Source organism: Lissotriton vulgaris, chromosome 10, assembly GCF_964263255.1.
Source record: "Lissotriton vulgaris chromosome 10, aLisVul1.2, whole genome shotgun sequence".
Taxonomy (NCBI): Eukaryota; Metazoa; Chordata; class Amphibia; order Caudata; family Salamandridae; genus Lissotriton; species Lissotriton vulgaris.
The window spans coordinates 802,121-819,212 of NC_141698.1; the positions used below are offsets into that span (position 1 = coordinate 802,121).

At 52.0% G+C, this 17,092-nt stretch overlaps 1 protein-coding gene across 2 annotated transcripts in view; it reads right to left on the minus strand.

Annotated features, from left to right (window-relative positions):
• The window catches only part of FAM3A (FAM3 metabolism regulating signaling molecule A), a 105,166-nt gene that overhangs the window by 21,419 nt on the left and 66,655 nt on the right, over window positions 1-17,092 (minus strand). For both annotated transcript variants that reach the window (XR_015300628.1, XM_086940132.1), the window contains exon 9: window positions 4,642-4,768. Coding sequence is in view for 1 of the 2 variants with exons in the window: in XM_086940132.1 (XP_086796258.1) it covers window positions 4,642-4,768 (127 nt within the window). In the remaining variant the exon portion in view is untranslated. The remainder of the gene's footprint in view (window positions 1-4,641; window positions 4,769-17,092) is intronic.

Sequence of the window (17,092 nt, forward strand, 5' to 3'; positions counted from 1 at the left end):
GGCAGATCTAGGGCAATGTGGGTAGGCCTGCAAACAGTGATGCCGGTAAGCCAGAATCCAAAAAGCATTGGCAAAGACAACAGGTCTTGCCTATGTGAGATCTATTTATTGGTTTTGTTGGAGTGGAGTGCCATTGTGTGGCGTGGAGAAAAGTGTTGTGGTGTGCAGTGGAGTAGAATTGTGCGACATGAAGTGGAATTGTGTGGAGCAGTATTGTGTAATGTGGAGTGGAATTGTGTGGGGTGGAGTGGATTTGTGTGGAGTGGAATTTTGTGAAGTGGAGTTGATTTGTGTGGCATGGGAGTGTGGCCTGGAGTGGAATTATGTGGAGCGGAACATTTCTGCAAGAAGTAGTTTGTTTATAAATCAATGTGTTTTAGACCGGATGGGGCTAGTGGGCAAAGGAGCAATATATATATTGTACCGGGTGGGGGACGAGATGGAGCCAGTTTGCGGCAGTGCTGTGACGCTACAAATGTTAAAAGTCTTTTCCAACAGGAGCAGCAAACATGCTCCGTACTCAATCATGATAGAGAATAATAGTCAGTAACAATCACCTTGTTGTGAGAACAGGCGAAGAGGTCTGACTGTCGGGGGTTTAAAGCAAAGATATTCCAGAATTGAAAACCAGGAAGCTCTATGGCAACTCTCTGAGACGTTGTTGGGGAGAAGAGAGGAAGGGGAGAAGCATCACGGACAAGGGGTGAGGGAATGGGAGAGAAAAAAGAAATAGTTCCTCAAACTCAGCGTGAGCTGTGGACAGGGCCTAATAAAGATGAATCAATCTGTGCTTGGTCCATGCTCCACTGAAAGAAAATGAAGTGATGATGGGCACTTGATGGCCAATACCAAATCAGCAAATACGATTGAAAATGATGCCAATGAATCATAAGCAATAGTCCGGCACCAGGCTGTTGGCCAGCAAGATCTAAAAAAAGGCAGAGGTGACCGCTGTGCACCTCATAAGAATTCTTCAAATACTTTAAAAAATGAGGAGTGTGGTGAGAAATGGAAAATAAAAACAAAATGCAGATCTTAAAACCAAACAGAACAGTCATGAGACCCAAAAGGTGCGAGGAGTCACAAATGAAAGTAATCAAAAGGCTTTGCAATCACATAAAGCAGAAGTGGGTACCCCTGGTCTATGGGAAACATGTAGCAAAGCACATCTGTACCTCTGTAAAGGTTTAAAGTTAATTTACTATGTGTTTCTCCATACATCTTGTGCAGCAGGGAGTAGCGAGATTGGTCAGCAGTTTACAGAGGATCTGATCCTCTCCTAGTCTCCACTGACATCAGCATTGTACTTTTACTACAGTGAAGGAAGAAAGGACTGAAGTGAAGGGGCACAGGGCAGGGACAGGTTGGGGCCTGGAAGCACGATGGGCCTCCCGCTCTCCGGCTCCGCGGGTTATTGCTAAGCTCTCTTAAAGAACTGTGACACTCTTGAAGCCAAGTCTCTCCACAGGACACCACATACTCAAGATTGGCAGGACCAGCAACATAAGAATATAGTATTTACTTTGAAGCTAATTTAGAATTGTCATGAACTGCTGCATATTTTAGCCTGTTTTTGTAGGTCTACTCCTGAAGTATCTTTCGAAGTAGGAGGATTTAAAAACAACAACAACTCACACGTGGAAACTATTCTAAAGACTTTGGACTGTGGCTTCACTTGTCTTCACTGTATGTTAATATTTTTAATTGATCTTATATACAGGAGTACTGTTTGGGGATTGGTGAGTGAAGGACAGGTGATGAAAGGGTTAGGAAGCAGAGGTTGGGGAGCAGAGTTGGTGACGGGAACTCATAACAAGCAGGACTTGGGGATTAGGAAGTAAGGGATGGGAGAGGACAGCACAGGACTTGGGGAGGGAGGCTGGGATTTGCGATGAGAGGGCAGAGGATGGGAGAGTGGGGCACTTCACCTTCAAGAGAATGACGACCCACCACCACCAGCAACAGGCCGCCCGCAGAAGCTGGAACAAGATCACAGCAGACCAGCTCGCCACCTCCCTGAGCCAGCACCCTCCTGCCAGCTCAGCGGACCCCAGCCAGGCCGCCGACAACCTCACGAAGTGGATCAGCATCTGCGCGGACGAGCTCGCCCCGCTGAGGACCCCGCCCAGCAGACCCGGCAGCAAGAAAGCCCCGTGGTTCACCGACGAACTCAAGAGCTCCAAGAAGAACTGCCGAGCCCTCGAGAAAGTCTGGAGAAGGGAACCTACACCGGACAACAGGACCTCCTTCAAGCTTGCCACCCGGAAGCACCACCAGCTGATCCGCGCCGCCAAGAAAACAGCATTCAAGGAACGGTTGGACAACAACGCACACAACTGCAAGGAACTCTTCAACATCGTGAAAGAGCTTTCCAACCCCAGCGCAGGAAACAACGACATCACCCCATCGCAAGACCTCTGCAACTCCCTCGCTTCATACTTCCACAACAAGATCGCGGACATACACAACAGCTTCAACAACCAACCAACGCACACCATGACCGAACAATCACCCCCCACCACCACCCTCCACGCCTGGACCCCGATCAGCACCGAAGACACCATCCGCACGATGAACTCCATCCACTCCGGATCACCGACCGACCCCTGCCCTCACCACGTCTTCAACAAGGCCGACGCTGTCATCGCACCCCACCTGCGAGACATCATCAACACATCCTTCGACACCGCCACCTTCCCTGAGAGCTGGAAACACGCCGAACTCAGCGCTCTACTCAAGAAACCAACAGCGGACCCCACCGAACTCAAGAACTACCGCCCCATCTCGCTCCTCCCGTTTCCAGCCAAAGTCATCGAGAAGACCGTCAACAAGCAGATGGCCGCCTTCCTCGAGACGAACGGATCCCTCGACCCCTCACAGTCCGGCTTCCGAGCCAATCACAGCACCGAGACCGCCCTCATCGCCGCCACCGATGACATCCGAGCCCTGATGGACAATGGAGAAACGGCGGCCCTCATCCTCCTAGACCTCTCCGCGGCATTCGACACGGTCTGCCACCGCACCCTAGTACAGCGCCTCAGCAACATCGGAATCCAGGACAAGGCGCTGGAATGGATCATCTCCTTCCTCGACGGAAGAACACAGAGAGTCCGCCTACCACCGTACAAGTCAGAGGCCTCCGAAGTCATCTGCGGCGTCCCTCAAGGATCATCTCTGAGCCCCACCCTCTTCAACGTCTACATGAGCCCCCTCGCGGCCATCGTACGCAAACACAACCTCAGCATAATCTCCTACGCCGACGACACCCAGCTGATCCTCTCCCTGACCAACGAACCCGCCTCCGCCAGAGCCAACCTGCACGAAGGGATGAAAGAGGTAGCCGAGTGGATGACGACCAGCCGCCTGAAACTGAACTCTGACAAGACGGAGGTCCTCATCCTGGGCTCTTTCCCCTCCGCCTGGGACGACTCCTGGTGGCCTCCCGCCCTGGGCACCGCACCCAAACCGACAGACCATGCACGCAACCTGGGCTTCATCCTGGACTCCTCCCTCTCCATGACCAGGCAGTCAACAACGTCTCCTCGGCGTGCTTCAACATCCTACGCATGCTACGGAAGATCTTCCGGTGGATCCCCACCGAGACCAGGAAGACCGTCACCCAGGCCCTCGTCACCAGCCGACTGGACTACGGCAACGCCCTCTACGCCGGTACCACCGCCAAGCTCCAGAAGAGACTCCAGCGGATCCAGAACGCCTCAGCCAGACTCATCCTCGACATCCCACGAACCAGCCACATCACCGGACATCTGAGAGACCTTCACTGGCTCCCCGTCAACAAAAGAATCACCTTCCGCCTCCTCACCCACGCACACAAAGCCCTACACGACCAAGGCCCGAGCTACCTCAACAGCCGGATCAACTTCTACGCTCCCAAACGCCACCTCCGATCAGCCAACCAAGCCCTCGCCGCCGTCCCCCGCATCCGAAGAGCGACTACAGGAGGAAGGTCCTTCTCCTACCTGGCCGCCAAGACCTGGAACTCCCTCCCTCCCGACCTGCGCCTGACCCAAGACCACCTCTCCTTCAGGAAGAAGCTGAAGACCTGGCTGTTCGAGCAGTAGCGCCCCCCCCCCCCCCAGCGCCTTGAGACCCTACGGGTATGTAGCGCGCTCTATAAGTGTCACTGATTGATTGATTGGGGATTAAGGCGGAAGTATTCAGGTGGGGGAGGCTGGTGACAGGGTGATGTGCTAGAAGGGATTGTGCAGTTACACAGTGTTTGAGGCTGCACTCTTCCACAAGAAGTCATCCTATTGAGCAGATGGATTCAGTGAAGGGCTCAGGTTGACTTTTGGTAAAGGACTCTTGCAGTATCGTAGGTCAAGGTCCATAATAGATGCGCGTCAGAGGCAGAGAAGCATCTGCAGGGGTCATATGTTGTAGGTTATGGGGAACCACGGAAGGCACAGGACAGAGGAGTGTGCGATAAAGCACTCTTACCGTAACATGTTCCTGAACACGGGCAGCAATCTGAGTGGTTATTCAACATTACAGCCCTGTTCATGGGAGGCTGCTCAGTATCTGACATGACCAATCTTTTTGATGGAGAGGTGGTGTACAACTGGAATAAATAAAGAATCTGAACTCAGGGAGGTACAGCTAAATGTGAGAAGTACTCACCAGCTCGAAGGGACTTTTGTCCTCAATACCCTTCGCTCCCACAAAGACCCAGCTGTCCCGGAAGGCCAGCTCCTTGGCTGCAGTGCTGCCCAGATCCATGAATATCTTGCGCGCCTCTTCATTCATCCTGCAGGGGGAGGGAGGTAGAGGAGGTGAATGCAGCTTCCTGGTCTACATTACACACGTGTTTCGTCCTGCACTGCTGCACCACTCCCCACTAGGCCCCTCACAAACCCACAACTCTCATGAGAACCTGCACAGCCTGTCTTTGCTCTAAAATGGAAATCATACCCTTCACCACACAGTCTGAAATTTTTTTTCCCAGCCAAGGCTGCTTTGTGCCTCCCTGAACTATCCTACCGCAACCCCCAATCAGGGCTGGCTTCAGTCGACCAGTTCAACCGCCTCCAAAGAACCAGTCTGCATCAGCTAGCCATGTCGATCCAAAACTCCAGATCTACACTCCCCACTGAGCAGACTCCACCATACTCGCATCCCGCTCACTCACTGGGATCCCACCTTACCCTAGCACCAAAGTCACCCTGCCCAGGCCCACCACCTCATCAAGGCATTAACCTGCCTCCTCGTTAGCAAGAGGGTCTGCCTCCCCTCTCTAACAACCCTCATGATCACCACCTCCTTTACTAGGTCATTCGCGGCCATCCTCCTGTGCAACAACAGCAACCACTCTCTCACACACACACACACACACACACTCACACACAGACTCAAGGCTCTCCGTAAAGTTAGATTGTTTCCCACTGAATCAAGCTCCAAGCACAAGCGGTAGAAAGACAAACGGAAGGAGAGAGGGCCACACTGATGCACCCACCACCTCATTCTTCTGGCTCTCCCAAAGGACTCCAGTCTGGGAGACAGCAAGGTGTGGCCCTAATTACTGGTCATGAAAGGGCAAAGGTGGACCGTATTTAATTGTGCGACCCCCAAAAGAGCAGGTGTGTGAAACAGCGTCATGATCCCTGGTCAAAAACTGAAGGAGAGAGAGCGAGAACTCAAAGTTGGCGTTTACCCCAAAGTACAACCCCTTGTAGTAAAACTTACTTTCTTTCGTAACAATATTACTGTTGGAGACATTACCTGCCTGCAGATTTCTCAACTCAAGATTATGCTCCCAGGGGTCAGACTGCTCTGGCTGGCGGATCGGACAACACTGGCAGATAATAGGTACCAACCCGCAGGTGGATACTTTTTCAGGGCTCCAGCGAGCTGCGCGGGCAGGGCCCAAGAAAGCATCAATGACAGCTACAATAACAGCAGATAACACAGCTGCAAATCTTGGGAAGGAGGTCGTGCAGCGAGGAATCTGCAGAAAGATTATGCATCAACTAGAAATATTGTTGCCAAAGGTAAGGGATTACTTCTGAGAGATACATCTTGCTGCAAGCTCCTCACCTTAAGAATGAATCCCAAAGCAGTATCTCTCTGGGAGGTGGGACTGAGGAGCGCCGGTTATCCAAGCAAGACAGACAGCACAGCCATGGTCAAGTATCCACCACCGCGTGTTTGGGTTGTGAGGTAGAAATAGTTAGCAAAAATAGGCAGAGATGACCATGTGACTACTCAGCAGATACCTTCCAGCAGAGCACCTCTGGTGGGGGCCATGGAAGCAGCCGTGGTCTCTGGTGGGAGCCATGGAAGCAGCCGTGGTTCTTTCAGGATGGGCATGGATGTCCGCTTCCAGAGCGCCTCTGGTAAGAGCCATCGAAGCAGCCGTGGTCAACCATGGAAGCAGCTGTGGTCCTTTCAGGATGGGCATGGATGTCAATGGAGCACCTCTTGTGGGAGCCACGGAAGCACCTGTGGCCCGTTCAGGATGGGCATGGATGTGATGTCAATGGAGCGCCTCTGGTGGGAGCCACGGAAGCAGCCGTGGTCTCTGATGGGAGCCATGGAAGCAGCCATGGTCCTTTCAGGATGGGTATGGATGTCCACCAGTGGCTCTGGTGGGAGCCACAGAAGCAGCCGTGGTCAACCATGGAAGCAGCCTTGGTCCTTTCAGGATGGGCATGGATGTCAATGGAGCACCTATGTTGGGAGCCGTGGAAGCAGCTGTGGTCCTTTCAGGATGGGTATGGATGTCCGCCACCAGAGCACCTCTGGTAGGAGCCATGGAACCAGCCGTGGTCAACCATGGAAGCAGCCGTGGTCCTTTCAGGATGGGCATGGATGTCAATGGAGCGCCTCTGGTGGGAGCCACGGAAGCAGCCCTGGTCAACCATGGAAGCAGCCATGGTCCTTTCAGGATGGGTATGGATGTCCACCAGAGTGGCTCTGGTGGGATCCACGGAAGCAGCCGTGGTCAACCATGGAAGCAGCCATGGTCCTTGCAGGATGGGTATGGATGTCCACCAGAGTGGCTCTGGTGGGAGCCACAGAAGCTGCCGTGTTCAACCATGGAAGCAGCCGTGGTCCATTCAGGATGGGCATGGATGTCAATGGAGCACCTCTGGTGGGAGCCACCGAAGCAGCCGTTGTCAACCATAGAAGCAGCTGTGGTCCATTCAGGATGGGCATGGATGTCCACGGAGTACCTCTGGTGGGAGCCACGGAAGCAGCCGTGATCAACCATGGAAGCAGCCATGGTCCTTTCAGGATGGGCATGGATGTCCATAGAGCGCCTCTGGTGGGAGCCATGGAAGCAGCCATGGTCCTTTCAGGATGGGCACGGATGTCAATGGAGCGCCTCTGGTGGGAGCCACGGAAGCAGCCGTGGTCAACCATGGAAGCAGCCATGGTCCTTTCAGGATGGGCATGGATGTCAATGGAGCACCTCTGGTGGGAGCCGCGGAAGCACCTGTAGTCCTTTCAGGGTGGGTATGGATGTCAATGGAGCGCCTCTGGTGGGAGCCAAGGAAGCAGCCGTGGTCAACCATGGAAGCAGCCGTGGTCCATTCAGGATGGGCATGGGTGTCCATGGAGAACCTCTGGTGGGAGCCACGGAAGGAGCCGTGGTCAACCGTGGTCCATTCAGGATGGGTATGGATGTCAACGACCAGAGCACCTCTGGTTGGGGCCATGGAAGCAGCCGTGGTCAACCTTGGAAGCAGCAGTGGTCCATTCAGGATGGGTATGGATGTCAATGGAGCACCTCTGGTGGGAGCCATGGTCCTTTCAGGATGGGTATGGATGTCAATGGAGCGCCTCTGGTGGGAGCCACGGAAGCACCTGTGGTCCTTTCAGGATGGGCATGGAGGTCTCAATGGAGCACCTCTTGTGGGAGCCACGGAAGCACCTGTGGTCCTTTCAGGATGGGCATGGAGGTCAATGGAGCACCTCTTGTGGGAGCCACGGAAGCACCTGTGGTCCTTTCAGGGTGGGTATGGATGTCAATGGAGCGCCTCTGGTGGGAGCCACGGAAGCAGCCGTGGTCAACCATGGAAGCAGCCGTTGTCCTTTCAGGATGGGTATGGATGTCCACCAGAGTGGCTCTGGTGGGAGCCACGGAAGCAGCCGTGGTCAACCATGGAAGCAGCCGTGGTCCATTCAGGATGGGCATGGATGTCAATGGAGCACCTCTTGTGGGAGCCACGGAAGCACCTGTGGTCCTTTCAGGGTGGGTATGGATGTCAATGGAGCGCCTCTGGTGGGAGCCAAGGAAGCAGCCGTGGTCAACCATGGAAGCAGCAGTTGTCCATTCAGGATGGGCATGGATGTCAATGGAGCGCCTCTGGTGGGAGCCACGGAAGGAGCCGTGGTCAACCATGGAAGCAGCCGTGGTCCATTCAGGATGGGCATGGATGTCAATGGAGCACCTATGGTGGGAGCCACGGAAGCAGCCGTGGTCAACCATGGAAGCAACATGGTCCTTTCAGGATGGGCATGGATGTCCATGGAGCGCCTCTGGTGGGAGCCACGGAAGCAGCCGTGGTCAACCATGGAAGCAGCAGTGGTCCATTCAGGATGGGTATGGATGTCAATGGAGCACCTCTTGTGGGAGCCACGGAAGCACCTGTGGTCCTTTCAGAATGGGCAAGGAGGTCAATGGAGCACCTCTTGTGGGAGCCACGGAAGCACCTGTGGTCCTTTCAGGGTGGGTATGGATGTCAATGGAGCGCCTCTGGTGGGAGCCACGGAAGCAGAGGGGTCAACCATGTAAGCAGCCGTTGTCCTTTCAGGATGGGTATGGATGTCCACCAGAGTGGCTCTGGTGGGAGCCACGGAAGCAGCCGTGGTCAACCAAGGAAGCAGCCGTGGTCCATTCAGGATGGGCATGGATGTCAACGACCAGAGCACCTCTGGTGGGAGCCACAGAAGCAGCCGTGGTCTCTGATGGGAGCCATGGAAGCAGCTGTGGTCCTTTCAGGATGAGTATGGCTGTCCACCAGAGCACCTCTGGTGGGAGCCACGGAAGCAGTCGTTGTCCTTTCAGAATGGGTATGGATGTCCACGACAAGAGCGCCTCTGGTGGGAGCCGTGGAAGCAGCCGTGGTCCTCTCAGGATGGGCATGGAAGTCAATGGAGCACCTCTGGTGGGAACCAAGGAAGCAGCCGTGGTCCTCTCAGGATGGGCATGGAAGTCAATGGAGCACCTCTGGTGGGAGCCAAGGAAGCAGTCGTTGTCCTTTCAGGATGGGTATGGATGTCCACGACAAGAGCGCCTCTGGTGGGAGCCAAGGAAGCAGCCGTGGTCCTTTCAGAATGTGTATGGATGTCCACCAGAGGGTATTTTCTGGCAGAGGCACAACAGAACTTTATACTTAGTATAATGTCTTGTAAAATGGTGCCTTTGGTAGTCGCTTCGAATTTCATGGCTAAGGAAAATCCCACAATAAGCTTGTCATCCACTCTGTCCTGTCGAATACGGTCTATGTGGTAGATGACAGCAAGCCTGGGATTCAGTCTCTGCAACTGCTCCTCTTCCTTGGTGGGTTGAGGAGGAGGGAAAAAGGATGCACGGTAAAAGACTGGGCCACATGAAAGGCTGAAACTACCTGAGACAAGAAGGCCTAGCAGGAACAGAGGACCACATGTCCATGGTAGGACTGTGAAATAAAAGGGTCTGAAGTTCTCTGACGAGCTGAATTTATTGCTGCCAATAAAGCTCTTCAAGTAAGTAGAGCAGGACAACTGCATTGTCTCAAAATGGGAATCCATTAAGATAGTCAACACAAGATTTAGATCCCACTGAGGAACAGGCAACAGACTTGGAGGAAACTGGTAAAGCAAAACTTTGAGAAAATGCACCACTGGAGGGGATTTAAGCAACAATGGCTTGTGAGGAAACGCATGAAAGCAGACAGTGCAGCTAGGGAATCCTTGGCTGTAGCCACTGCCAGCCCCAGTTGTGGTGGAGGAAGTGTGAAATGCAAGTTATTAGAAAGCTTGATTTAAAGAGCTCCAAGACTTCTGACTCGAACCATTGCATACATTTGTTCCAGAAACCACCATAAATTGATATTATAGCAGGTTTTCTGGCAGTCAAGAAGTCTGCAATGATATCAGAAATTTAAAAAAAACAATTTAACTGGCACAGCTGAATCTTCATGTGTGCAGCCATAGCGTTTGAGGATTGTGAAGCAGGTCCTGATCATCCTCCTGTGATAGAAGGATCAACCCGCACAGGAAAGGAAGAGGCGGCTGAAAGCGGAGTGCCAGAAGATTGGCGCAACAGACACTCCTTGTTCAATCCAGGGTGATCAGGATTGACCGCGCCTGATCCTTTTGATTCTGCCGGACTTTCAACAGAAGTGGAATCCATGGAAACCTTTACAGCAGGTCCTGGGACAAGCGGAATCTGAAAGTATTACCCTAGGAAGCGTTCATAGAGTATGGTATGACACACAACTGAGGGCACTTCCTGTTGTTGACTGTGGTGAAGAGAGCCACAGATGGAGACCTCAACCTGGAGAAGATCACCTTTGTGCCCACTTGTGGTCCTCAGTAAGAGGCGACTGAGCCTCTGCTCTTCTTCTCAGGAAATCTAACAGATGGACCGCAACAGGGAAAATCCACCATTGATGCGCGCACTTCCACAGGCAAAGGGCCTCCCACAACACCCTCTCTGTTGACACAATGAGCAGAGGTGCTGTTGTCCAACAGGCTATGAATGGCACTCCGTTAGACGGAGGGATGAAACGTTACTACCTGCAGCACTAGCACATCAATATGGATAAAAAGCCCTGCGTGCCATTGATTGGTCCAGATGGGCATCCTAGCCACATGAGGCGGCATCCATGACAACGGCAGCCAGTACTTGTGGAGGAAGGAATTGACGACCCACATTGAGGGTGGAAGGGTCCATTTTGAACTGCAGACCCAAGCGGGGACAGACTGGGAACCAAAACCGGCCCTGGCAAAGTGCTTGGCCAGCCCACCGGAGCTGGCTGGGGTGTGGCCGAACTGTGTGCCAGGGCTGGTTTAGGCAGATTTTGTTACAGGGGCTGATATTGCAGCTATGCTACAAAAACAGCCCTGTAACAAAAACGGCCTCCAGGGGCCCAAAACTGGCTCCCACCCTGGCGTCCAACCAGGGAAATGCACAGTGCCCGCTACGGCCAGTCCGGCCCTCGATCCAAGATAACCAAAGGGGATATCTGTACCTTTAGCCGTGATACTCCCTTCATGTTGGAGCCACCAATGTCACAGGAACCACTGGAAGGCCCTCATCCACCACCTGCCGCGCTGAGCCGACAGGATGCACGAGGCATGACGTCAAGCAGATGTAAAACTTGTAGAAAAGAGGCATGTGTTTCAGTCTGCCATCTCAAATCTCCTGAAAATCCAGAATCCTCTGAGGAGGAAAAGCCTTCACAGGGGTCGTGTTCAGAGCAGCACCCATGACGGTCAACCTCTGTGTTAGGATGAGGAGGAAGTTCTGGGAACTGGCTTTACAACCCAAGGTATCGATAAAAGCCATAGTGCAGTAAAGGTTTTGCACAACCAGTTACAAGGGATCTGCCTACACCAGCTAGTCGTCCAAGTATGGGAATCCATGGACTCCCAACAGTCTCAGTGAATCTACCCCAATTGTCATCACTACTGTGAAAACACGAGGTGTCCTCGCCATCCTGAATGGCAACACCATGAACAGATAGCGAGAGGACCCTATGGTGAACCCCACTGGATGCCTATCAGCTGGAAGAAAAACAAGGGGGGGGGGGGAAGAGATGAAAGTAGGTCTCTTCAAGATCCATGGGCACCAACCAACTGCCTGTATTCAGGGCCAGTAAGACCTGGCTCTCACACAGCATCTTGAACTTGTCCTGGACATCTCCAAGAATACAGTGTGCGATCCAGGCGTGATGGCAGTGTGACCATGGTTCTCATAGATCTGACTATGGTATCCATGCAATCTAAACCCTTCTCTAGAATCTGCTTCGAAGTTTCCAAGCCACCACTGAACAAGCTGCAAAATGGCCAATTCCCACAAGGCAGGGACATAGCAGCATAGTAGGCATGTGGCATTCACCATACTAAGAATGAGATTGCCTGACACAAAAACCTACCAGGCCACAGCATCCAGTCTCTCAGACTCCCTTCCCACAGGTCTGTAGAGATGGCATTGGGGTTCACTCTGAAAGATGGAGCCGGAAGCTCCGGACTATGCCAACAGATGTGAACATAAGACTTTTGTAGCAACCAGAGCTGGCCTATGGCTGGCCACATATCGGTGGACAGCTGGGCTCGAGAAGGGCTCCTACTAGGCAGGCAAGAAAGGTTCCACTAGAGCCTCTTTAAATGGGAGCAAGGGCTGGAACTGCAACTGGAAAAGTACTATGAAAGATTTCTAACGAAATGCTAGCTTGGTTTCTTGGAGGGAAACGTCAGTTTTAGAGTTTCTGCAGCTTTAAACATTGCAGTTGTAACGGAGGACGCTTTCGCTCTCTGGGCCCCAGAAGGGTGCGTGATGTCACCTTCTGTAGCGGTATTTAGACCACTGTCATTTTGTAAGTCAAGATAAAGCTCAACATTGACAGAAGAAAGAGGAAGCAGATTATCAACCTCAAAATCATCATCTTTTATGCCACCATATGGAACCCTTATCAGGAATGATGGTTATAACATCCGATTCAGAGGCAAATAAATCCTCCACCCAGGCACACTTCTTGGCCCTAGAAAGAGGCTGCTCTTTAGGGCCAGTTCTGACCTCCTCTTTACCAATCAGAATTATTTCAGCCAACTTCTATGACGGCATCATATTCAGAGCTGATATTGGTGCAAAGGGCAGCTTTGGGGTGGCATTGAGGTCGGTGCGGGACAGACGGGATGATGTCATGGGCTATGGACTATTTCTCTGTCCTAAGGCTAGAGCCTGTGAAGGTGCAGGATCGAGAAATGTCAGGGTCAGCGCCACCTGAGGCACAAGGCCAAAAGGAATAGGTCTGCTTCTGGGGAGTGGTCTTGGTGATACCAGAGCCCACCCAATGATACTCAAGAACAATCAGTCACTCAATCAGTAGATTTGTAGAGCGCGTCTTGTCACTCATGAGGGTACCCAGGTGCTGGCAGCGTCCAATCGATTTGCCGAATAGCCAGGTCTTCAGGGACTTTCGGAACTCTGGAAGAGATTTGGAGGTCTGTAGATGAAAGGGTAGCTCGTTCCATGTCGTCGCTTCCAGGTAGGAGAAGGAGTGACCCCCGCATCTGCTAAGTCGGATGTGGGAGTGAGGGTTAGAGGAAGGGACGCGCAGTGGAGGTGTCTGGTGGGCTGATTGAAGTTTAGGAGGTGGTTCGAGTAGGTGGGTCCGCAGTTGTGTAGGGCCTTGTATGCGCAGGTCGGGAGCTTGAAATGGCATCTTTTTAGTATGGCCAGTGGAGTTCCCTGAGGTGTGGGGGGGGGGCTGGGTTCGTCTAGGGAGATATAGGGCAAGACTGACTGCCGTGTTCTGTATGGTCTATAGTCGTCTACGGTGAGATGCGATCCCTGCATAGAGAGCATTGCAGTAGTCCAGTCGGCTGGAGAGGAGGGCCTGGGTGACAGTGTGTCTTGAGCTTTGGGGTAACCCTTTGAATATCTTATGAAGCATGCAGAGGATGAAGTAGCATGAGGAGGAGAAGGAGTTGACCTGAGTCGTCATGGTTAGCTTGTGTCCAGAATGATGCCTAGATTCCTAGGGTAGTCCGTGGTGGTAGGAGAAGTGTGGCTCACTGGTTAGAGCGGCAGACTCTGAAGCAGAGATCATGCTCGGGACCAGGGTTCAAGTCCCGACGCGGCAGGGTCTTGGGCTCAATGTCCGCGGACTCGATAATTCTCGCCTCTGCGCCTACTCTAATCATGGGTCCCACGCTGCAACTCTGGGCAATAGCTTGCTTAATCTCCACAACGGCCCCAACAACACTGGGATGCCTAGCTTCACCTTGGGGGTGCCCAGGAGGGGCATCTCGCAGGGCGAGCCAGGAAGGGTTCCACAGCATTATACAGCGCTGGGACGCCCCGTTGTTGTGGCAGCTGTGCGCTTTACAAGTATACTACATTTACATTTATTTACATTTTAGGAGTATGTCCAAGTTCTGAGGCCTACCAGGATGCATCGCATGGACCCATGGGGAGCCTCTGTTTTCAAAAATCAGTACCTCTGTCTTGTCCGTGTTGAGCTTCAAAGCAAATACAATAAGATGATGGACGGAGCGCTGAAACTTTTCAGACACTCACCCCCAGTCTCAGATCTGGGTTGAATCCATCATCGTTCTTTAGCTCACCTCGCCACCCCAGTTGAGACCCAACATTATGCAAATCAGTCTTGACCCTGTTCCTCATGGGAACAGTCCAGCCTGAACTGCCAAGCCAGTTCTTCCCTGGCCTGAAATAAGCATACCAGGACCGGTTTCGGAGTAACACCCATTATCAGCCAAGCTAGCTTAAATCAAGTGGCAAAGTGAGCAAGGGACCCACATCTGGGCACACCCTGCCAATTTAGGGTGAACAAAGCAAACATAATAAGATGATGGACGGAGTGCTGAAGCTTTTTAGACACTTTGCAGTTTGGGCTGGACAGTTCCCATGAGGAATAGGGTCAAGACTGATTTGCATATGGCTGGGTCTGAACTGAGGTGGTGAAGTGGGCTAAACAACGATGATGGATTCAACCCACATCTAATAGTGACTGGGGTTGGGTGTCTGAAAATGTCAGTGCTCCGTCCATCATCTCCTTGTTTGCCTTGTTGAGCTTCAGGCAGTTGTCCTTCATCTAGGTGGCAACGTGCGGTTGTGAAAGTTGGTAGAAACCGTATTGAAGGCTGCCGAGAGGTCTAAGAGGATCAGAGCTGCAGTCTCTCCTTGGTCGAGTAGGGCTCAGATGTCATCGGCAGCAGAGATGAGGGCTGCAGCATCTGAATACCCTCACGAGTGACAAGAAGGGCTCTACAAACGTACAGCTTGTCTTGGTGCTGTGGTTACTGCAGAATCCAGATTGGGAGGAGTCGAGTAGGAGGTTCCGTTTCAGATGTGAAGAGAGTTGTTGGATGATGGATTTTTCTAATACTTTGGCCAGGAAAAGGAGCAGGGAGATCGGTCGGTAGTTGGTGAGTTTGCTGAGGTCTACCGATTGCTTCTTTAGTAGGACGTTGACGTCTGAGTGTTTCCAATCCTTGTGAAGGTGTTGGTGGCAATTGAGGTGTTGAACAAGGTGGTGAGTACGTGGCTGATTCTGTCTTCACCCAAGTTGAAGATGTTGTGAGGGCATGGGTCAGTTTGGCCCCCTGAGTAGACCGAGTTCACGATGGAGGCAGTGTCCTGTAGAGCGGGCTGGCTCCATTCAGTTAGTTGGATGTCTGGGGTGGTAGTGGGGAAGTTGTGTTGCGTGAAGAAGTCGTGGACTTGGGCTTGAACTTTCTATAGATGTTGGCAATCTTGTTGAAGTTTGCAGGCTTATCGCAGAGTTCCTGTGAGGGGGTAATGTTGCTTGTTGCAGCTGAGGGCTCGGAGAATTCTTTGACGATGTTAAAGAGTTCTTTGCTGTTTTTGGAGCTTGATTCGATGCGTGAGGTAAGGCCTCCTTCTTGGATTCTCTCAACTGTCTGTGGTAGAGATTGAGGGCGATATTGTCTGTAATGTCCTTGCTGGTGTGCCATCTCCTCTCCAGTTATTTATAGTGTTATTAAGCAGTTCTGAGTTCTTTGTGTACCAGATAGTCTGGACCTTCTTAGGGTATTGTTGCTGATGGGAGTGATAATGTCGACGCAGTTGGTGATCCAACTGTTGAAGTTTCTGACACTCTGGTCTAGGTCATTGGAGGAGATGGGATGGGTGGTAGTGAGGGCATTGATCCACATGTCCTTTGAGACTTTGCTCCAGCTGCTGTGAGGGTTGTTGGACAGAGTGGGGTGGAAGTCCATGAGCTGGTGATGTAGTGGTCTGTCCAGGTGAGTTCCGTGGTGTGGCTGTACTTGATGCTTTTCATCCCTGTGATGTATCTAGCCCAGGTTTTGGAGGGTTATTTGGGCAGAACCCCTATATAACTTTTTCTGGAGGTGAAGATGGGGCCAGTGTGTGTCATACAGTGTACATGGGGTTGTGGACGAGACGGGGGAGTCTGATGTTGTTCTAGCTGTCAAGAAGGTTGGTAGTGTTGATGTCATTGTGGTCGTCAAGATGGAAGTTGAGGTCAGCGTGGAAAGGAAAATGCTACTTACCAGTATGCATCCGTTCTTGGCATGTAGAGCTGCAGAGTCCTACACTTAGTAATAGATCGCCACTCGGTGTTGGGCTTGGATGATTGCAGGTTGTTGTCTTCCCGGAAGAAGTCTTTGTAGTCACAAGATAGGTGACTCCTCCCTTGGACAATACTGCGCATGGTCATCGACTCCATCCTCAGATTGTTTTTCGCCATGATGGGAAATGATGGAGTTAGTAGAAGTAAAGAGAAAGGATGTCCATGCGTGTGCATCTAATTAAGATGAGTACTGGAACGGATACAAGTCCTGGGGAGGCGGGAGGGCGTGTAGGACTCTGCAGCTCTACATGCCAAGAACAGATGCATACTGGTAAGTAGCATTTTCCGTTCGAGGCATATGATCTGCAGATCCTACACTTGGCAACGATTGTGCAGCAGTGTCTCCCCTAGCGGTGGTCGCTTGTATCCGTTGCAGCATACTGAAAAAGTGTTTTAAGGACAGCTTGGCCCACTGCAGCTTGCTGCTTGGCTTGCACATCAACACAATAGTGTTTAGTGAAGGTGTGTATTGTAGACCATGTTGCTGCCTTGCATATATCCTCTAGTGGTATGTTTCCTAAGAAAGCCATAGAGGCTCCCAGTTTGCGAGTGGAGTGTGCTCTAGGAGGAACTGTTAGCGTATGTTTAGCCTTGTGATAGCATATTTGAATACACTTCACAATCCATCTGGCAATTCCTCCTTTAGAGATGGGATTGCCTTTGTGTGGGGGAGAGAAAGATACAAATAATTGTTTTGTCTTTCTGAAGGATTTAGTCCAGTCTGTGTAGTATAGTAGAGCTCTTCTAACATCTATGGTGTGTAAAGCCCTTTCTGCAAC